Source organism: Clupea harengus, chromosome 6 (genome assembly GCF_900700415.2).
Source record: "Clupea harengus chromosome 6, Ch_v2.0.2, whole genome shotgun sequence".
In the NCBI taxonomy this organism is placed as follows: domain Eukaryota; kingdom Metazoa; phylum Chordata; class Actinopteri; order Clupeiformes; family Clupeidae; genus Clupea; species Clupea harengus.
Window position 1 is genome coordinate 24,525,925 of NC_045157.1, and position 23,120 is coordinate 24,549,044.

General features: G+C 46.9%; 1 protein-coding gene across 4 annotated transcripts in view; it reads left to right on the forward strand.

The window, feature by feature from the left end:
• The window catches only part of zfhx3b (zinc finger homeobox 3b), a 340,892-nt gene that overhangs the window by 290,523 nt on the left and 27,249 nt on the right, over positions 1-23,120 (forward strand). For all 4 annotated transcript variants that reach the window (XM_031569518.2, XM_042708091.1, XM_031569517.2 and 1 more), the window contains one exon: positions 20,760-20,867. In XM_031569518.2, coding sequence (XP_031425378.1) covers positions 20,760-20,867 — 108 coding nt within the window. The remainder of the gene's footprint in view (positions 1-20,759; positions 20,868-23,120) is intronic.

Genomic DNA, 23,120 nt, shown 5'->3' on the forward strand with positions numbered 1-23,120 from the left:
CACACACACACACACACACACACAAACGTCCTTTCCTGCAAGGGAAGATGGGTAGCTGTCACCACCCCCTGAACTGAGCATGCCCACTCTGTGGGTGGAAAAATAACCTGTTTGTTTTTTTTTTTTTTTTTTTTTTTTTCGTTTTTTTTTTTTTTTTTGTCTACCTCTGTACGCTTGTTGTGTTGTTGCCAAATTAGACTTTCAAATCAAGAAGCCAGTGGGAGGCAGTCTAGTTTCTTCCCCTCCTCCCCGGCTCCTTTCATAATACTACCTGTTTACTCTTCAGGGAGTCATTTCTATATTTCTCTTAAATGCACCCTCTAAGCAGACGGTGTCTTTAATAAAGTCAGCAGGCAGACTGCAGTGAGAGGAGTGTCTGCCATATGAAGCACACAGGGGAGAAGGGAGAAATGGAAGCAATGGGGAATGCTAGAGAGAGGGGGGAGAGAGAGGGAAAGAGAGAAAGAGGAAGAGGGAGAGAGGAGGGGTTGCGGTGCCCCTCATGCTATTATCTTTATGGCATAGCAAAACATGCTTCAGGCAATCAGCATGAAATTGTTAATTGCTCAGCCCACTTGTGTGTTGCTCTGGGGACAGGGACTACTGGAGCCACAAGCAGGACCCAGATTGAGTGAGTATTGGGTGCCCGTGCTGTTGCCTGCATGTAAGTGCAGGTCTCGCAGTCAGTCAGAGATGCACGCTCTTTAAATGAGCAAGTTCCACTCACTCTTCCCGCTCCTATCTCTGACCTCCACAGCTCTGTGGTACATTTGAACATAATCTTTAATCTTGGATTAAAAACTTTGTTTCAGTGTCAAAGCACAGTCCATCTGCTCATTACCAGGGTGTCAAATTTGAAGGCTTATTATATCACCAAAGACAGAGGAGACGATTCACACTGTATGAAGTATTTCGAGTCCATGTGATTTGTCTTATGTGCAGTGCCAATGTTGATTGTGCAATTGTATCTATTTTATCTGAACATCTCTCAGCTGATTTTTATTTGCGCAGACCTAAAAAGACACACATGAATGGAGATCTATTACTACTGACGTCGACTGCTGTTAGGCTACAGTCAAATGAGCAACACTGAGGGCACAAAAGAGCTTTTAGTGAAGATAACTCCAAGCTTTGAAAGCCCCAGCACCCCCCCCCCCCCCCCCCCCCCTTCCATTTAACTCTTAGTCTATGGTCATTTCAGAATGTGACCGTGGCTTGGTCTCACAACCCCCACCCTCACCCCATCATACACCCCCTCCTTTCACTGCCCTGACCCAGTTTGGAAAGGCTCCAGGTGGCTTTAAGGAGGAAACGCATCTTGTCTATTCAAGGAGCAACCTCCCATTACACACGCACACACAAATGTCTCCATCATCAGAGCATCTTAGCATGGCATGACCCCCCCACCCCACCCCACCCCACCCCACCGTGGTGTTGCGCTCCTGGATCGGTTTCGGAAATGAGTAAATAACGAGAAGCGGAAGCCGGTGCGGAGTGCCGCATTAGCAGCAGTGGCGGCGGCGGCGGCGGTCGCGTACGCTTATCGTCCGAGGCGTGGCGCTGGATGATCGCTCGGCAGGTGTTGTCCTCAAATGGGATTTCGGCAGCTGAGACGTCTTCCGTGGGTGATATCCCCCTCCTCGTAGCAGAGAACGTCTTTCCCAAGACTGATCTGTTATTAAGCAAATGAAGTGCTGCGGGCCTTGACGTTAAATCCCTCCACTTTGTCATGGTGCACTTGCAGTTATCACGCCCAGTTCCCTCTTTCAGCCGACGCCGTGGTTTAACCCGCCGACGACATGTTTCTTTTTTTCTCCTCCTGGCACGCGCCGGTGGTGTGATATTTAAAGTCAGGCTTCCTCTCCCACTCAGAAAAAACACTGTGACAGAGAAAGGGTTCTAAGTGCTAATCAATGAGTCTTAAAAAGCTGCATTGATCTCAATTAAAAATGGAGGAAGTTTGAAAGGAAACTGTTTTTTAGCAGCCTGGGCAGATTTACAGTGCCAAAGTTCTGCTGCTCTGACACACATCCATATGGAATAAGGAGTCCAGAGCAGAGCAGGGTAGGCCTGTTATATGTTCTTGATAGTCCTGTCGAATTGTCTTCAGAGATTTGTGGAGTCTCGCATTACTGTGCCAAGCTACCTGTGGCTTGCTTTGTTTGTTGTGCAATCTGTTTTCAAGACTCTGGAACTCCAAGCATGCACTTGCTGTCGTGTTTGTGAATAACTTCTTTCTTTTCTGTCTTTTGAGACACATGTGTCTCGATGCAGAAGTGTTATGGCACAGCAGTAGATGATCTTCCTATGCTAAATATGCCCACTTTGTCCCTAACAAACATATTTACAAGCTGATGAAACCCACACATCATCTCCGCAATGCAGGGGGAGAGCCTCCGCAAAGTCTGTGGGTGACATCATCCCGTGGTAGGGGCCATCCCGACGAGTGGCAGGAAGGAAAGGGTGAGAGCTCGGGCAAGTGGAGGGGAATGGCAGCTGCTAGGCGGGAATTGATTGCATTAATTGATATGCCAATATGTAAGCTTGTTACATCCACCATTGCTTAGGATGATGGCTAACAAGTCTTGCTGATCAATGGAACCAATAAAGGCTTCATCCATTAATGAGCAATGTGGTAATTAATGTTATCCCTAAACCAATTAGACCGGGTACTACATCTACTGGTAAGCACAACGAGAGGCCCCCCTCTCCATTTTATCTCTTTTCCTATCCCTCCCCTCTCAACCGCTCTCATCCGCTCTGGCCTCCATCAAGTCTGCCTGCCGCACGCTTTGATTTCACAAGGTTGTTAACGGTGAGTGAGGCCCACCGCGTAAAACGTTCCATTTAAACTCCTGCAGGCAAGATGAGAAAGGTACAGGATGTTTCAGATGGGTTTTCAAGAATGTTTACTAATTCCGCGACGTGTTTGGCTCCATTTTATAGATGGGTTTCTTTCACTCCATTTGTCATTGTTGGGTGACTGTGAGCCTCTGAGACTGTGGTTTTATGATTCCAGCCATACTCCTGCTGTTTGAGTGTGTAATTATCGATAATGATTGTTGTGGCTGTCTGTCCAGGACTGTGATGGCCCACTTTGTGCCGGTCGCACATGTCAATTTCCAGACAGGAATCAGGTTACGATGCTAAACCTGGGCAGCCATTCTTCTGGAGTGACATCATCCCTCTCACCTGTTCCGTCACGGTTGTTGGATTGGTTTGCTCTGGCTCTCCCTTTCCTTTTGTCTCTCTCTCTCTTTATATCTCCCCACCCTTCTCTCTCTCTCTCTCTCTCTCTCTCTATCTCCCCTACCCTTCTCTCTTTGTCTCTCTCTCTATCTCTCCAACCCTCTCTGTTTCTCTGAGGCCTCAGCTGCAAAGCCCCAGTGTTTTTTTTATAAAGCTGGATGAGAGTGAGGGAGCAGTGACAAGCCTAAGCACTCAATAAAATGGCTTTGATAGACACACAGTCTGTACAGGAAATACAACACGCTTATAAATCAATACTATTGTTTTCACATTGAGGAGCAGGACTAGTCCTGCCTGGAATCCATTACCTCACTTATCAGGCAACATCATTCTAACCGTGCACTCTTTTTTTTCGTTCCCTTTCTCTGCTCTTTCGGCCAGTGTGTACACAAAGTATGTATTTTCCTCATTCCTAAGGGTAGCAGGCTGGAGATATAGAAACACCTCTTGAAAACTAATTGAAGGCCTGGCAGCCTGAATTTCAAAAAGTAAAGAAACACTGACGAAAATGATAGGCGTCTTATTTTGCCAGCTGCTGGGTGTGTTTGTGTGTGTGTGTGTGTTTTTTTTTTTTTTTCACGCGCTTAATGCACAAGCTGACATTGTGACTCTGCTGCTTGTGTAATTGTTTTTCATAAATTATTGAGGCCGTGCTTAATTATGTATTTGTTTTGCCGTGCTGAGGCCCTATCAGAGATAATGTGATGTGTGCGAAACGTGTGATTTCTCGCATGTTTGTGTGGTGCCAAGGGGGACTGAGCAGGGAGCTGCGAGTCATTACTGTGGCTTCACTTGTCAGGCTGAAGACGAGTGAAGTCTCACGTTGAACAGGTAAAGCAGTCGTCATTTCCATAACAGAGGCGGCACGTTCGGTCCCTGCTCATACAACCTCGAAGCAAAACGGAGCAAAGACACGACAGAGGGAATTCAAGATTATTATTTTTTTATGACTGGCGAGACATCTTTACAAAATCATATCACAGCGCTTGTCAGGTATTCCAGAGCTTTCGAGACAATGAAATGGGGAGGCCACATCCAAAGTCTTGCACAGCTCAAACCCCCCACTTTTTTAATCGGTGCTTACAGCGGAGCCTGGCTAAATAAACAGTAAGTAAGTTGTCTCAGGGTAGAGGAACATCAATGCTTGCAACTTGCTCAAGCCTTTGCTCTGAATGGTTCGGTATTGACCCCGTGGGACCCCTGGAGAATTCCCTAATTGAAAATTAATATTGAATCAATGCCGCGGGCCATTTGCATATTGATTATAAACATCCAGGAAGGCACCAAGTATGTGTGGAATCAATAGGGCCCTTCTGCAGTGGGGTGAGTGCACTACATCAGATGGCAGCTGCCTGCTCCCGGGGTTAATGACTGCCGCTTGTTAAGGAGCTCTTGTCAGGTGGAATCCAGCTGCGGGGGCTTCCACGCGTGCAACCCAAAGCTGGCAGCTGGATGAGGGCAAGGGTGAGAGGGGTGTGTGTGTGTGTGTGTGTGTGTGTGTGTATGTGTGTGTTGGGCGGGGGGAGCATTTGGGTGAGTAGGATGAGGGGCAGTCCAGGTACCCAACATCTCCCCACTTTGATATGGGTGATGTACTATTGTGTGCTTGCAGGAACACACAACTTGTTAAACCTTTGCTAAGTAGACCTTAGTAAACCAAGGACCAACTGGTTGTAGAAAATGGATGTTCTTGGTGGTAAAAATTGAAAAGGCTTTTTTTATGAAACCCTGGATTGGGCTCACCCCCGTGAAAATCATTACGCTGTTGTATCTGTTGCTCCTGTTGATCTTCCTGTTGCAGAGCAGACTGGCTGCTGCTCCGCGCACCCAAGGTTTGAAAAGACAGGATCATTGTGACCAATATTGCTCATAGATTCTCTGAACTGCTCAATGCCATCACTTGACGAGTTTGAGTGTCGTAGATTTCCACTGAATGGCCCGATTGAATGGAGCCCCTTCATTTTCTGATCGTTTTTAATGTTAGCAGTGGAGAGGGCCGGCCTTTTTTCCGTGCCCTCGCGTTGAACTCTAAACCAAAGTGAAGTCAAGTGATAGCACATCTGTATGCGTGTATCCACAGCACACTTGAGGCTGGGACAATAAGATAACCTGAAGTTTTCTTCCAAAGAGAAGGAGCGCAATATTAGATAGATCAAACAGACGCTTTTTAATTTAAGGTGGAACATTCACAGCATTACCAGACAAAGGAGAAGCCGAATCCAGCACTTTAAGGCAAAGATTATGATTCAACACATGCATTCCTCTCCCAAACTCCCCATAATGCTTTCCACATGTTGGACAGGGAGAGATGGTAGGAGGTGGAGAGAGCGGAGGGTGAAGCAAATGAGGGGATAGAGAGAGAGAGTGATGGCAAGAGGAAGAGAAAAAGAGAGATTGGCAGGACTGAATGTTCCTCCGGCCCTGACCTAACCCCTTTCCCAGCAGCCCCAGCTCCAACGCCGCGCCACAGGTGGAACACACCTCGGCTCTGTACCGGCTTGAGCTCATCCTAGTAACCCGACTTGGTTTTGGCATGGAGCCCCCCTCCCACGCCATGGGCTCGCAGGGGGAGAAGAACCCTATGCAGGAGCAGCTTATCCGCCAGTCTATAGAAGCAGGGCCATGAATTAATGCCAGGCTCCAGTGGTCCCCTCCACCACCCTCCCCCTCAACTGCACTGGGAGCTGAGGTCTGGGAGAAAGGCGGCGAGGGCCTGGCCCAGGGAGCCAGGCTGCATCTGATTGCTTCATTACAGGCCCTTTCATTGACTTGGCTGCACTGAACTGATGAACTGAGGCAGTGGACAAGAGCACATAATTGGGAGAAATGAATTCTTATCACAGCCCTTCTCAGGAGGCCTCCGGTCCTGGCTGGAGCCATGCGAGGCTTGGTTTGCAGAAGGAGAGCAAGAAGGAGACAGGGAAAAAGAGCCAGAGCGAGAAAGAAAGAGAGAGAGAGGCCACGGGCTGTGGCTGGAGCCTGGTTCTGGATTTAGACTTGGGGTTTTGAAGTGATGTTACTGTGCAGGACCTAATTGGAAGGCAGGGATATCGCCCAAGATTAGTCCCCCAATTACTTGTGTTTTTGAAGCGCTCGTTTGCGGGCACAGCGGAATTACTTTTATATGACATAATAACTGATACCTGCTGCAGAGGATTACTTGGCATCTAAGCCCCCCAAAGTTTATTTTCTCTTTGCAGGCCCCCTGGAGAGAAGCCTCTGTTAGTTAGTGTCTTCACCCACTGCTTTTTTTCCTGGTCCCCTCATCAAGTATGGAGCCCAAATGTTTACCTGTGGGATGAATAATTAATGCGCTACCTGCTCTGAATTTCCCTACACATCTCAATGAGAGACGGACCACTAGCTAATTAGAGAGAGAGACGAGCCATCCACATCAGGGACAATAACAATAACAACAAAGCAACAACAGCAAAAGCATCAGCTCCAGCAGTAACAGCGTTTTAAATGAATGCACACAGGAGCACAATGCTAGTTAGCTAATGCCATAAAGCACCAGCCAGGCAGGCAGGCAGCAGGCACTGCACCTCATAGCCAATTTTGCCCAGCCGCTAGTCTCTGAGGGGACTGGTCCATTGTTAATCTCTGACCATCCCCAGGAGAGTTAAGAGAACTGGGGGAACTCAGAATTCTCTCTCTCTCTCTCCCACTCTTTCTCTCCCCCTTCATCCCTCGCTCCCTCATTTCCATGTCCCATTCTACAGCGTCAGCACAAATTGTGTAGGGGTGGGGGGTGGGGGGGGGAGACACACGTACTGGCTAACCTTTCATTCCACAAATGCTGCTGATGTGATCCTGAGACCATTAGGCTAACAGTTTCCTCTGAAAGTTGGGAAAGTAATATTAAATTATGTGGCAGTGCATTCCTCATAATGTGGCCCACACTGCATAAATTAATAAGCCTATTTAGCAGCCGAGGCATGATGGGCTGAGCAGGGCCTGTCTTTGATCTGCGGCGCTCATACCTTTACACTCGGCTCAAAATGGATTCCGCAATTACCACATGTCAGTGGCCTTCTCAGTGCGCGTCGCAGGGTGCTGCAGCTTTTACGCCCAGATATGGCTTCCTAATGACATCTTTCCTCAAAGCGCTGGAGATGGTGTTAGTTTCCCAGTTAGGCTGAGTGACTCATTTTGTTGTGGCCCAGACTTTGTTTTAAATGGAAGTAAAAGCCCTGTCGAGTGTTACGGGAGGATGTTGGAGAATTTTTTTTCACTCTCCTTTAGGGCTCCACTGATGGATTGGGAGCCATGTCAGGGTGATAGGCAGGGGAGTGCTGGGAGGTGAGGAGGCTTTATGCAGTGGGGTAAATACAACACGAACAAGGTCGGCGGTATTTTTACTTTTAGTTATTTTAAGGCAGCTGTTCTGTGTTCTGGCAGCACCGGCACGATCACTCACCGCGCTTTTCTCTTCCCCTGAACGAGCCAAAGATAACTAGCAGGAGAGCGGAGAGTGGCTGCAGCCATGTTAAAGCCACCCCCCACCCCCCAACCCCACACCCAGCCAACTAGTCCCCTGGAGCATGTCTTAGTGAGTAGCTAAAGCCCACACCACACCAAGACTTCTGTCTATTGAAATGGCATTACGACATGTGCAAGGAAGCCATTTTATTAGCACCCCAGCCTGCATTGGCCGGAGTACATTCTGTGCTTTTCTGGCCCGCTCTATGAAGGGCCTGACTCAGGCTTTGGGAGGTTCAGCTCTGGGAAGACTCTGGGAGCAGAGGAGGTGAGGAGACAGGGGAGAAGAGGAAGATGGGGGGGGGGGGGGGTCATGGGGGACACAAGGGGGCAGCAGTCAGAGAGACACCGAGAGCAAATTACAAACGGTAAACGGCTGTAAAAGCGTGGATATTTCAGGGCTCGGCCAAGAATTAAGTCCGTGGCGCTTGTCTGGCTGCAGTTAAAAGCCCAAATGGTGTGCAGGAGAAAATTGAAAAGAAATGAAGTGTGCTCACTTGACACATGTGACCCATACTAGTGGAGCTGAATGCTAGCTTGCCTGGCTGAGGAACCGTACTCAGTTTACATTATTAGGACTTTTGAGACGTGAAGGAGAGAGAAAGCATGGGGGGGTGGGGGACAGAGGAGAAGAGGTCGGAGAATAGTGAGCAGGAGTGAGAGGAGGAGACTGGGGAAAGCTGAATAGCAGCCTACACTGACAAGATTATCTTTTCGCTGAACATTTTGGAGTCTCTTCTCCTGCGATGAGCTGGCATCCATACAGCAAATTGGTAAACTGATTAGATTCAGATTAGTACAGGCTGATAAGAGAGATTGGATGGATATACTGTTGAGATTAAATGGATAACTAGATCGACTGCTAGATGAGTTTGTGTGCCGCATCCCTCGTTTTTTGGCTCCTGGTCCCTCTTGTAATTAAGGCTTTAAGGTGTGTGCATAATCAAATAAATAAATAATGCCCGAATTATGCGATAATGAATTAATACATTACAAGAGGAAAATAAATAAGCTCCAGCTAATTGCACAAGATGAGTCTTTTTCATTAGCTTTTTGAGGGGAAATCTCATTATATGCACCAGAAAGTGTAATCCTCCTTTAGAAATATGTAAATTTGCAAAGGCAGAGTGGAAGACATGGAGAGAGCAAAAGAGAGAGAGGGAGGGGGGGTACAAAAACAAGAGGCTGCATAGTTAGTTTTCAATCGCACTCCGTCATACTGACACTCTTATTTTTCAGGCACCTCAGGTGTTGCTCTTGAAAAATCTTCCTCTCTTCTCCTTGCCTCTCCTCTCTTGCCTGAAAATTAAAAATGACTGAGGAAAACATGCCGCGGGAGAACAAAAGCCAGAGCTCTCTTCAGGAAACTGTTCCAGCCCAACACTCAGCCTTTGTGCAGCTAGCAGTGAGCAGTATGCTGTGAGGAAGGATTTAAGGACCCCAGGGCTGTCCTGATATTTGCCTGTCATCATTTATATAGGACTGTTTGTCCTATATTTGTCCACTGCTGTAATACAAAGTAATACAAAAAGAAGAAAAAAATGTCTATAGGCCAATCTTAAGAGGCAAACTTGTTTTTAAGGTGAAGGTGTAAATATTTCTGTACCTAATATTTCTGTATATTTTGACAGAATTTAAGATCTGAGGCTGAATTATTTGACATGACTGCACCTACTTAGAAAGAAGAGTGACTCTAATTAACCGTTTTATTAGACTGCTGCTCATTTATGCACCACATTTTCCCTCCTTGGTTTTATGTCCAGAAATTATGTTTAAATGAGAAGTAAAAAATAAATAGGCATTTCAGACAGATAAACACAGGCATAATAATTGCATCAAAAAACGGAGATGAGTCGATCATGGTTGCCTATAATTACTGTAGAGAACAATGCATGTCTATTAAGCCTCATTATAGGACCTCAACAGAAAGCAAGCCAATTACCCCCAGTTTGTTCCTTCCAATGAATGTGAAGATTTTTTAAAAGAAGGCTTATCCAGTAACAGTAACTGCTGCACTCGTGTGCTAATTGCACAGCTAAGTGGTGCAGTTCAGATCCTGTTATCATCTGCATTAGTGAGCTGTCTCAGGTTCAGATGGACAGTGACTTTGGCCATCATCCTGTGCCACTGTTTGTGTGTGTGTGAGTGAGTGTGTGTGTGTGTGTGTGTGTGCGTGGGAGGTGGGATGATGGGGGTGAGGCGACCGTGCTGCCAGCGAGTCTGATGGCTGCTGAATAATTTATCGGGGCTGGAGGACTGTAGCCACGGAGACCTGGGCCCCGTTGTAGGCGTCTGGCATCACTGACATCACTCTCGGACCGCGGCCATTAGAGAGGTGTACAGAGATGGCTGCTTTGTCAAGGGTACTGTCTATTGTGTGTGTGGTGTGTGTGTGTGTGTGTGTGTGTGTGTGTGTGTGTCTGTGCGTGTGTGTGTGCGCGCGCACGTTTTACCACCTCCATCCTCACTATCTGTCCTATGAATTACACCGAGCCCATGTTAAACCCTAACCTACCCCTCATCTCCACCACAGAGGCGAGCGAGAGAAAAGAGAGAGAAAGATTTATCCAGATCAAAGTGAGAGAAACTTTTTAATTAAGAAAGAAGAGGTTTGAAAAAAAAAAAGATAGAAACAACCACCCGTTTTCCTATTAAGGAGAAATGTCAAGCGCGGTGGCGGAGCGATAGTCAGCGGGCGTCCCTTTGTTGTCCCCCCTGACATTGCAGGCTAATTTTTCATGGTTATTTGAACTGGAAAATGAAAGAGAGGTTTGCGATTATTTCCTATAAATGACAACACAATCGCATTACGCTTCAGTACAAACACAGAGAGAGGATATTGCCTTTTCATATTTCATGTGAGAGTAATGAATGGGATATGCAAAGAGAGGCCGGAGAGGAAGACAAATGGAGAAGGAAGTCAGCGTGTGTTTGATTTGTATTAGAAAACCAACCTGATAGTTGGCGCTGTGAGCTGAGTGTGAGCTGTATTTACTTTTTTCAATAAGTGGTGGCAGTCTTGAGGATGTTTTAAAGTGCCCGTACAATGTATTCATTGAATTTCTTTAGCGGATTGCTATTAGCCGTCACCTGGGGTGGAATTGTAATGATCTGAGCTGGTTGTGGGAGCACTGCTCTGGACTGCACTGTGTGTGTGTGTGTGTGTGTGTGTGTGTGTGTGTGTGTGTGTGTGTGTGTGTGTGTGTATGTCCACTCTGGTCTTTTCTTTGAAAAGGAGCACGCATTCTTATTACTCACACACACGTCATACGCCATATTTCTTTTTTTCCTGAGCAGTGAGAAAACCTGTAGACTCTCAATGAAGACTACTGCTGCCTCTAGTCACACCTAGCTGATACAGCGTGAATTTCTTAGCTACATTTCATCTCTTCCTAGTACACGAGAAGCCTGCCTCTCACCCTCTCTCTCACTCACTCTCTCTCTCTCTCTCTATCTGCTGTGAACTTCAGTGCGCAAACACATCAATAATGGCCCATATCTTATTTTTCTAAAATGAAATTGATTAGGCAATTTTGTATTCATAACCCTTTGGAAATTCTCTTTTATCTGGGAACGGGGTGCTCATAAACAAGCAGGCGCGCGGGCCGGATCAGTGCCGGGCCGACCGGACCGGGCGCGGAGAGAGCAAGGGAAGAAAAATAAGCCTCAGGGACGGAGAGAGGGAGAGAGAGAGGGCCGGGGAGGGGAGGGGAGGGGAGGCAGACTGGCTGCCCACCAGCATTACACCGGGGCCCCAAGCCTCTGAGTGCCCGCATGCACTGGTGTTTATGTGTCAGGGGACCTGAGCCGAGCAGCACTGGGCCTCAACCAGAAAGGTTACAGGCCACGGCTAGGATAGGTGCCCCTACACACACACACACACACACACACACACACACACACACACACATGGCTAGGCCAGCATGCCCAGCCACGGCCACATTGATTTTCCGAGCTAATACCTCCACAGAGCACTCCGCAGCCAGATGGATGCACTACAAAGATATGCAAATGGCGTGTTCAATAAATCGACAGGCGGAGATCTTTTTCAGACGGTCCACTGCACGGGTCTGTAGTTCCTAAAGAGAGATATAAACAGATAAGTACCTGTTAATGGACAGACTCAGATGTATACAAACACATAGAACACACACACACACGCCAACACACAAACACATAGATATTCACACAAACAACACAAGAACACACAAACACACTTGACTGCTGTTTGGCATTGCTGAAATACCATTGGCACCATTCCGTGAATAATTCAATCACCGATCAATGAATATGTTTTCAAAATATATGTTTCTTATATTCCATGTTAAAAATGGAGTGTATATTGTATTTGTGAGTGCCAAACGTATTTTTTCTGGCAAGGACAGTTTTAAGTGAGAGTATCAGTAATGAGCTACAGTGCATTGTGAAGGGCAGGAGTGTAGCCCCTCCTTGCGCTCTTTGAATTTCTACACATAAAGGCATATTCAGTTCAACAGACCCAGTCTTGTAAGATGTACTGTTTGGTTTGCATCCTATAAAATGATGAAATGATGTTGAAATTTTAAAAACAGTAAGGCATTTCAACGCTGCGTGTGTCTGTATGTGGCGTGTGTGTGTGCGTGAGAGAGTCTCCATGGAGAGACACAGACTAGTGGTATGCTCTACCTGGTAATTAAGTGGAGTTTGTGGCGAAAGCCAAACAGTGGGAGAGATGAGCTATGAACAAAAGAGCTGTGACAGTTTCAGGTTATGCGATTTTTATGTCCCTTTTTTTTCGGCAAATGAAAAATCAATACATTTTCAGAGCAATACATATTCAGAGTGCCCGGCGAGCTTCCGCCCCGACAGGCCAGTGGATGGGGGGATGTGGGGGGGGGGAGGGAGAGGAGGGGGAGGGGGGTGATGAAGGCAGGGTGGAGGGAGCCTCGCTCGCCTGTCACAACTGTACCATCGCATTTTCCGACCCACTGGTGAATATTTCAGAGTTGATGTGATTGCCCTTCATGACAACAGTGTTGCTTTTTTTCCCTTAGCTAACCTCTTACCCCCCACCCCCACCCTCCCTCCCTCTGGATTCAGCCCCCCCCCCCCCCACACACACACACACACACACACACTCACTCACATAGTATCTAGAAATAGGTGAAGGCAATGTAGTGTGAGAGACAGTTAAAGAGCAGGTAAGCTGTAAGATGGTGGATTGCTACAGAAGACAGGGCGATTATATTTCTTCCTTCTGCCATCTACACTTAAAAACTGGGGTGAAAGAGAGAATAGGGTTGGGGGAGTCTGATACAAAAAAAACATAAAAGAACAAGAGTGTGTCAGCGAATGCATCCGTGTCTCCTGCCTCCCCTCTCCCCTCTCCCTTTGTGTGTGTGTGTGTGTGTGTGTGTGTGTGTGTGTGTGTGTGTGTGTGTGTGTGTGTGTGTAGAGGGGGGGATGTCCTCCAGGCATTTGAGAGCAGTGTCCAGCCAGCCAACCAACACTCTGAGCTTACAGGGCAGAGAAAAGCACAGCCAGCACTCTCCTCCTGGCCCTAATGTGTGTTAGGACAGCTTCTGCCTCTCTCTCTCACACACACACACACACATAAACACACACACACACACAAACATAAACACACACACACACATAAACACACACACACATAGCTTGATGGCCACTCTGTGCTGTCAACTCAAGCAGAAGAAGGAGAAAGGACTTCAGAAATCATTCTCCCAGCTCTCATTGGCTTAGGCATTGATTTGTAATATTTATTATATTACTATCAGGTGAATACATTCAAGAATGCCATGAATGCTTTATGTGAGCATACACTCTCCCCAGATTATTATGGTGGGTGTAAAATAGTTTACAGACAAACCTGAGTAGTGTTGTGCTTTTAATACCATCCAAATTGAAGGGGGATCAATCTTATTTCCTCCCCCTGTTTCTTTACAGCCTTGGCTTATGCCCGAGCAATGTTTTTTTTTCACAGCATCAGGTAGGGTCATGTTTGTGACATGGTGTAACGAAAGCAATCAGAAAAAAAAATTAGAAAAGGAGGGGGAAAAAAAATACAAAAGCAGGATATTTGGCCAGAGGGTGTAAATGATGCCTGTCCTTGACTGGATGCTGCTGCTGTGGTAGTGAGGAGATCAAATAAATTCTGTCTGCCCGACCCACAGTGACCTGAACGGGCCGAACGTCCACCCAAATGGCCAGTGGCTTAGCACGGCTTGGCCGATCAAATGAAGTGTCGCTTGGGATGGCCTTAGGGGGGGTGGTTGGTGTGTGTTCGGCTGTGGTGGTGGTGGTGGTGGTGGTGGTGGTGGTGGGGGGTGCAGATGGGTAGCAGTGGGTGATGGAAGGGAGGGTGCCGTTTGGGAGGGGGCAGTTGTGCAGGGGGGAGGGTGGAGGTGGGGGGCAGAGAATTGTTCTAAGGCAGTGAGAGCTATCCCTGCTGTTTGTTATTAACTCGCTGTTTAAAGTTTCGCAGCCATTAGCTTGCCTGGCTCTACATACACGCACACACGCACACACACACACACACACACACACACCCCATCCCCTCCCTCCTCCCTCTCCCTCCTGTGCGTGCGCCTCCTCCTCCGCCTCCTCCTCCTCTCCTCCGCGTCGACCCCCCCTCCTTCCACCCTCCTGCCCCCAGCCCCATGGAGACACAAAGTGCTCATTCACATTTAGATGTGGGGGTCACGGCAGGGCCAGCAGCGCAGCGCAGCGCAGCGCAGAGAGCAGCAGCAGTAGCCAGCAGCATGGCTTCCCAGAGACAGGTCAGGAATCTAGCACGGAACGCAGCCGTGCTCCAGCAGCCCTGAGATGCCGCCCGCCCTTTTAAGCCAAAGAGGTACCTCTTCTCTCCCTTCTCCCGCACCAGCAACGTGCGAGCTCTGTCAGCGTGCCAGCATGTGTGTGTGTGTGTGTGTGTATCAGCAGAAACACAGAAACGGGTCTGTGTGCGCGTGTGTGAGTGAGAGTGGGTGTGTGTGTGTGTGTGTGTGTGTGTGGGTGTGTGTGTTGAAGATGGAGAGAGAGAGAGGGGAGGGTGTTTGTGTTGTCAGGCAGTGTGTGGCCAGCATGTGTGCTGTGTTGGTCTGCTGTTGGGTCTCCAGGCGTGAGTCATGCTCTGTGGTTATGGCTGCAGAGTGCTTTGCCCTGGGTGCGCTTTGTAGTTTGCTTTCGTGTTTGTTTGTTGAGGGGATGTGCTCATTTTCAGACTGATATGATTAGTGTGCTAATATCATGTGCTTTTGATCTAATTAACACACAAACATCCATATCCCAGGTATTTATACACATTTGTTTCAGTTAGGTCACTGTGAATTGTAATGGCTTGCATGTAATGGTGATGCTTTTGGCTTAATTGTGAATTTACTTCTGTGAGTGTGTGTGTGTGTGTGTGTGTGTGTGTGTGTGTATGTAAGTTGAGGGGAGGACTTGTTCCTCTGCTACTGGCTCTGCTCTTCTGCTGAGATGAGTAATAGAGTGTGTGTGTGTGTGTGTGTGTTTGAAGAGGGAGGCATGGCTAGTTTGGAGAGGTGGGGGGGGGGGGCTGAGGAGTGGGAGTGTTTTTCTGTGTGTTGTGGTTTAGAGTGGGGTCTTGTGGAGGGGCGTTTGGGGGGGGCGGGGGGGTCAGGGGCAGGGGGGCGTGTTGGTGAAGGAGTTGTGGGGTAGAGTGCGGATGGGGCACAGAGGTGCTGATATGAGGAGCGGACAATGCATGAAAGCCCCCAGCATGGGGGCCTGTGTCCCTTTGTCCCATGGAACCCTTCTGTCACTTTCATTTTACACTAGCCAGTCCGGAGTCAGGCCAGCTTTGATATGGGGGAAAGGGGTGCGAGAGATGACGGGGAGGGGGGGGAGAAGGAGGGAGGATTTTTTTTCCATTTTTTTCAGACAGAGAAAAGAGAAGTAGAGGAGAGAGATAGAGCCTGTGAGGTGTGAAATCAGATTGCTTTTTTATCCGACAGCGCAGAGTTAAAGAAAAGGAAGCTGTCCGGACTGGGGGTGAAGAGGGGGGATTGGGGGGGTCTTGGAGGCTTGGGGTTGAAGCCCCCCCCCCCCCCCCCCCCCCTCTGCATCTAACCCCCCCTTCCATCCACCCCCAAACAGTGAGGCGCAGTGACACCTGGTTAAAATGATAACCACAGCCTCAGTAATCTTAATGATGGTAATGAGCCCTCAGCACCGGGGCTCCAGCCCACAGCCCTCTGTGTAGCCCCAGCTAAGCCCAGTCAGGGCTGCTCGAGGAAGGACAGAGACCCACACAGACACAGAGTCAGAGAGCTGAGGCGGACAGTGGAGAGGAAGGGACATGCTGATGCACTTAAGGAGCCAAATGTTAAAGCACAAGGATTCAGTTGAGAGTGCGGCACACTGGAGCACATAGCAGGTATGACTCATGTATGTGTGTGTGTGTGTGTGTGTGTGTGTGTGTGTGTGTGTGTGTGTGTGTGTGTGTGTGTGTGTGTGTGTGTGTGTGTGTGTGTGTGTGTGTGTGTGTGTGAATGTGTATATATAGAGGTGTATGCATATGTGTGTGTGCGTCCTTGCTTCAGTGCTTTTTTAAAGCAGCCAGCAAAAAAAATTGTGAGAGGCCTTATTTTTAAATCTATACACCGCAAATATATAATTTTTATACAGCTTGTGTTCATCCCGGGTGCAGAGTCTCCTAAGGAATACTGGAAAGAGCAGTGGTTAGCATTTATTATTTATGTGGTGGTTTGTGCCTGTCAGAATGATTAGTATGAGTGTAATCACTGTTCTTGTGGGGAAAGGCAGGCTGCTCTGCCTCATCTGAAGGTAATCTCACTGTCTACCGAGTCTCATCTTCAGCGGGCGCTTCCTGCATAGCATCTGCTTTTGTCATCTCCACATATTTCTCTGTGTTTTTTTTCTCTTCCTCCCCGCTTTTCCCCCCTGTATGTATCTGTCTGTGCCTCTCCACCCCATCCGCCCTGCCTCCCCCTTTTCACAATGTGCTGTGTGTATGTGTGTGTGTGTGTATGTGTGTGTGTGTATGTATTGTGTGTGTCTGTGTATGTATTTCCCCCATTTCTCCCGGCTTGTATAGGGTGACACCTATGGGTCTGTATGTGCATCTGCACTTAGCAGCAGTTGAATGGTAGGAGAAGGAGGGAAAGCTGGTCTGCGTGTGTGTGTGTGTGTGTGTGCATGCATCGGTGCTTGTGTGTGTACACGTGTGTGTGTGTGTGTGTGTGAGAGAGCGCGTGCGCATGTCAATGCTTTATTCATCTCTCCTTTTTTCCGCCGTCTGGTCCCCAATCTGACACTCTTCCTCAGGATTCGTGGGTCTGCTGGGGGAATTAGAGTGTTACGTGCTTTATTGAGCTCCGCCGTACACACTGCTGTCCTCCGACTGGGTGAGCAGAGGGTTTGTGTTTCACCTCGCAGACACAGCAGCTGAGCAGAAGCGGACACTGCCTCTGCATCCGTGACTCCTAGGAATCAGATTAGGGGGAAAAGTTTAATATCATTGTTTGAGGAGGGTTAATGAGAACGGTTAATTAGAAGGCCACCTCTAGGCTATTGTCCTTTACATTTTGGGGATTTGGGTTAGAGATGGCCCACTGCCATAGCTTTGAGTGCTTCTCCCCAATCTATTTTTGGGCGCTTAATCTATGACTGCATTTTAGTGGCGTCTCCCATTTGCAACCTACTCTTAGGCCACTTGTGACCTTTCATTAATTATGGCTGGCCCAGCTTTAATCATTGTGTAATACCGGCGGAGATGAGATGAGGAATCGGTGCTGCCATTGGCCACTTAGGGCCGTAGAGCTCACTCCTGAAATTAAATGTCTGCATTTCTGCATACATTACAAGGGCAGATATTGTTCAGCTCACACAGTGGAAGTGTCATATATCTTGATTAAAACATCAAGATTAAAAAGTGCTTTTTGGAGAGAGAGAGAGGGAGAGAGAGTGTTTGTGTGTGTGTGTGTGTGTGTGTGTGTGTGTGCGTGTGTGTAAGGGAAGGAGGGAGGAGGCTGTGAAGCACCCCAGTAGAGATCCGTCTGGAGAATGTTAAGGTGACAGCTGTTGTGCTCAGTGACGCTGTAGAAAAGAGTAAAAAAATCCGGACCACAGATCAGAACCCTGCTGTAAAAAAGAAGAAGAGAAGGATAGAGAGAAAAAAGAGAGAGAGAGAGAGAGAGATGTAGAGCATTTTCAGCATGGAGGTGTGGAATTAGACACACATCCAGCTTTCGTTAAAGGTGTAAAAAAAATGTACCTGAAGATTATTGTGTAATCTGAGCTCTTCTGCGGCTGTGCCACATACTAATGCTCCTGAAGTTGTATGGATTTATGCAGGCTGGAGTTAGCTGGGATTTGGAGGCTCACGCTTGCTCACTGCTCCTCTGCTTTTCCAACGGATGGTTTAGGAGTGCCTAGCCAGCAGAGGATGGGTTATGTCAAGCGGAAATTGCCGGTTGCCTTGGAAACATAATAGAAACATGGACGTTTATGGAAAGAATAAAAAAAGGAGTATATGCAATTGGGATCCAGGGAACACTTAAATGCACCTTTCTGGGTTTTTTTTGTCGCTCTGGAAGCCAGTTATCCCACTTAAATACCTTCATTTAAACACAGGATCGCAGCTTGCTGTGAGCAGTAAGGCCTAACAACATAATCTATAGGCCAATCATTTGCCTCTCCAATCATGTATCTCTGCTAGCATGAAACAGGTCAGAAAACCACACAGTAGAACTTAACCCCCTGTGTGGTTATGGCAATACTGATTTACTAGAGAGTGATTTCCACACCACGATTTAAATCCACTCAAGTATTACGCTTTTAACAGATTTACAAATGAATATATTAGAGAGCTATGAGTGTTTGTGCTCACTTTAAAGCGGGATGTGACTTCACAATCACTTAATATTCCAGTATTGCTCTTTTGTAAATGTTAGTGAAGAGTAAAGCAAAAAAAACAGCCTGTATTATCTTGTTGCAGCTGGAGGAGTTTTGGTTGGGCTCTTTGTTCTTGTTTTAGTGTCATCATCTTTAATTACTGAGTTAAAAACCCACTGCGGTGTTGGGTTTTGAAAATGACTGTTCTCTGGGTGCATCAATAATTAAAATGTAAATACTAAACAACGCCTTACACTCGCGCTACAATCTGCACAAGGCCACTGGAAACTAATGGCTGGGTGTTCAGCTGTCTAAACGTGTTTTTCCATGTCAGTTTCGGTCAGGTTTTATTGCTCACATGCCACGCAGAAGAATCTGCACAGAATCAAGCAAGACACAAATGAATATGTGTAACACTGTTAAGTGAGGAGCACGGAAATGTTCTGAGGATTTGATGGATCACTCATGTTGGGAGAATTGCAGCTTAAGCATTGGTAAAATATACCATCTCCCCACCACTCATACAAGTAGAAAAATATGCATGAAAAATGATGAATCGGATTGCGCTTGAGCGGCCCCACAAACCATATTCAGATGAAGCGAATAGAAATAAAGTTTAATGGTTTGTGTGGTGGCTTTGGAACGACTGCTGGAGCTTCGGGTTACATGCAGTCTTAACTGTGTTAAGGTTCCTTAAGTGCTCCAAGCATTATTAGGCCATAAAAAAAAAACTGTAGAAGTTGAAATGTTTTGGATTGTTGTTTTTCCTCGCAGGCTTGGCCACTGGTCATCTCAGATCCATTGTGCGTTGAGAATCGACTGTGGAGAATGAATATTTGAACAGGATCTTTCAGGGGCTGTTGTTGCGTTTGTCGATACAATCAATAGCCTACCTCATAGAGACCAGCGTGTGGAAGCGTTTTCAAAAGAACATTTAAGTGCGTTTGCTGTGAATTAGCTGACTTGTGTAATAACTGATAAGGCTTATTGACTGTAGCCTCAGTTTACTGTTGTCAAATCAATGTTGGTGCATGGTAGCCGCACTACTTTTAAACAAACTTAACAGGCAAAGGGAGCTCTTGGGGGGCACTGGGGGGAAATAAAAAGGATTGATGCCCATTTTATTATCTGGTTTTCAGCATCTTGCCTGTGTTACTTACAGCTGGCATTATCGGAGATCCATTGTTTGGAGTTCACTGCTTTTAGATGGCCAGATATATTGAACAGGGAGCTCTTAAGATGGTTACAGGGGAATTTCTACATTTGACTGAGCAAAATGAAATGAATTGTGGCCTCAGTTTAAAATATTTATGCTTTTTATCCTGCAATGCTGCATTACCAATGATGTAGAGGTGAAGGTATCCTTGAACTGGTTAGCATCCCAGTAGAATGAAGACTAAGACCACAGTAATGCGCGTGGAGTTCTGGAGGGAGAAAAAGAGAGAGAGCAAGAGAAAGACAGAAGAAGAAGGGAGAGAGAGATTGAGAAGGAGAGAGAGAAATACAGACAGGGAGCGAAATGAGAAGTAGCTCTTTCTGTTCAAACATGCACATGGACAGATCTTTTTTTTCCTGTCTGCATACTTTTGACCGCTTTGGAAAATGTGTGTATGTCTCTACCACATGTGTGTGGTTTTGTGCTGTTTTATGCCCATATTAAACAGGGGAAGCCATAAAGATATTTATGTCATGGACTTGCATAAAGGAAGAATTATATCTTTAGAGGTAGAGTTTATATATAAGTAAATCCACAAGAATTTAATAATAATTATAATAATAATGATAATGATAATAATGATAATATTAATAATAATACATTCGTTTTTTTAAGGAGGACCTTTAAATCCTCCCCATTCTGCAGGAGATTTAGAAGCAGAGAGCAGTGTATTTTTTATCTCTGTTTTCAAAGTTGCAATCAGAGAGAGAGAGAGAGAGAGATGGTGAAAGTGCTGCCGGTAAGCGAAGCCGCACACAGCAGGGTTGTGGAGAGAGCAGCTCCCGCCCCCTTTTGTCTCCTAACCTTGTAAATGCATGTCAGCGAATGTAATTGTTGTAAGCTCCTATAGAAAAAAACCGCCACCGCCCCTTTAAGTGCTTCCACCAATTCTGATGGAGTGGTGATTTACATATCACATCCTCTCCTCCCCCTTCAGGAGAACTGAGTGAGGATGTGGAGGCTGCCAGTGAGATCACTACAGACCAGGAGGACCAAACCAAAGACAGAGAGAGTGGGGGGGAAAAGGAGCTCACCAAAGGGACAGGTAAGGCCTCTCTCTTTACACCTCTCTTTAAAGAGGGTGGGGGGGCAGGGGGGCTGGGGGGTGGCAAGGGGTGGAGATTGAATTTTTTAGGAGTGGATATTTTAAACACCAGGACTATATTCCAGCAGTGGAGGTCCTTTGTTTTGATCTAAATGGACATTTTTTTACACAGACATCAGAGCCCTTTACCTACAATGATGTAAAGGTTCCATGGATCAAACGCAATTTAGTTGCTTTTCCCTCTCTTGGCTCTGCAGTCCGGCTCATTAAATGTACTCTGACAAAGTAGGCCAAATTGCCTGATTTAGCTAATGTAGCCAAGTGACCATAGAAAAAAAGCAGAAGTTTTTTTTTTGTCCTCCATGGCTTCTCTGGACCTGGGGGGGCTTATGGGTATAATTAGGGCCTGGTTTGGAGCGCATGTGACCCCACTGTGTTGTGCTGCTGTTGTGACTGCGACAGACAGAAGCAAACACCTCTGAAGAATGCTATCAGATGGGGGGATTTGTCAGCAGCACAAGCTGGGAGGCAGCAGGTGCAGGTGTTGGGTTGCAGGGGGAGGGGAGGTGTGGCCTGGTCAGGGAGGAGTGAGTGAGTGAGTGAGTGAGTGTGTGTGTGTGTGTGTGTGTGAGTTGGGCTGTGTTGAGGCTGTACTGGGTTGTGCTATGTTGGTGTAGCGGTGTGGGCAGTGGCACTCGCACTAAGCCAGGCCTGCGTGGGAAACCCAGGCCTGTGTAGGAGTGAGAGGTGCTCAGCATAGCGGAGAGAGAGAGAGAGAGAGAGAGAGAGAGAGAGAGAGAGAGAGAGAGATCTGCTTCTGCCTTCAGTGCTAATGGAAGCCTGGAGTACATGAGGCTCTCAAAGGACTTGTGGGTACTTACTGAGCTGGTTGCTACCCCCTATGGAATAACAATGACGAAACCAAAAATTTGCAAAACGTATTGGTTTAATAATCTTGTTATTTAGTGTTTTAGTAGCTATACCACTGTTTATTAATTATAGTTGTAGACGCTAAGCTATATAAATATGTATACATTGCAAGGGGGCAGGAGGTATAGGCAGTGGAAGGGGGATTGTGGGGATGTCCTGGGGGGATAAAAGACTCCCCAACCCCCACCACTGCCCCTTCCTCCAGCATCTCATCTGGTCTGCGAGGCTGAGTGTGCATGCAGCCCAGCGCTCAGCAGGCCCAGCAGGCTGGCTCCTGCGTGCAGCACCCGGGGCTCCCCTCCCTCAGCCTGCGTCTACACAGACCCCTCTGATCTGCCCAGCGGCAAACACTCGAAAGCAGCTCTCTCTCTCTTTCTCTCTCTCTCTCTCTCTCTCTCTCTCTCTCTCTCTCTCTCTCTCGCTCTCTCTCATGCAAGGCTGTGTGTGTGCTGCAGGGAGAATGCTACCAGGTTTTCAGAAGGTGTAGTCTTTGTGTAGTTCTGAAAGATGCGCTGTGATTGAAATGTATTTAGTATTTAGTAGACTAGGTCCCAATTTAGTGAGAGATGCTACAGTTGACATTCAGCGGATTCTGCACTTAAAGTCCTTAAAACAATTCACAACTTTTGCGCATAGCTGTGCTATTTTTTTTATTCAGAAAGTACAGCAGGAAGAAAAGTTCATTGGCATGTTTGAAACCAATTTTTTTATGAAAAGAGAAAAAAAATGTCTTTGATATCTGAACTTTTAGTTGAAATGAGGCAGAGTTGTTTGTGTTCTTTGAAAGAGTGGCAGTCCTCTTTGATGGGAGAAGTAATGATATGCATGCCCGGCTGCAAATGGCTAAAAGTATATTTTAACACATCAAAATAAAGCACTTTTAAAAGCATTAAAATGAGCTGCATGATTAATAATTCAATCCTACCTGTGGTGCGCAGGAAGACGACTCCTCACATTAGGATTCCTCTTCCTTCCCCTACCCCCCTCCTTTTTACTTTCCTTCTTTCTTTCTTTCTTTCTTTTTTTATTTTGAAAGCCATGAAATTTCATACACGAATATTCAATTCCTTTTTCTCCCCTCTGTCAGTCGCTAATCACCAAATAAGTGTGTTTCTGTGTTTTCACAAAGGGGAAAATATGTGCTTGCCTATGAAAAATGTACAGGTTCCCAGCAGCTTATTAGAAACGCTTAGTTAAAAATAGCGTGTGCATTAGGGAGCCAGGTCTAGGGTGCTGTTTGATGTCTGTAGAAAAAAAAAGAGAATGAGAGGTGGGGTAGGGTAGGGTGGAGGAGGGTTTGGGGTGGATTGGGCTGGGGTGGGG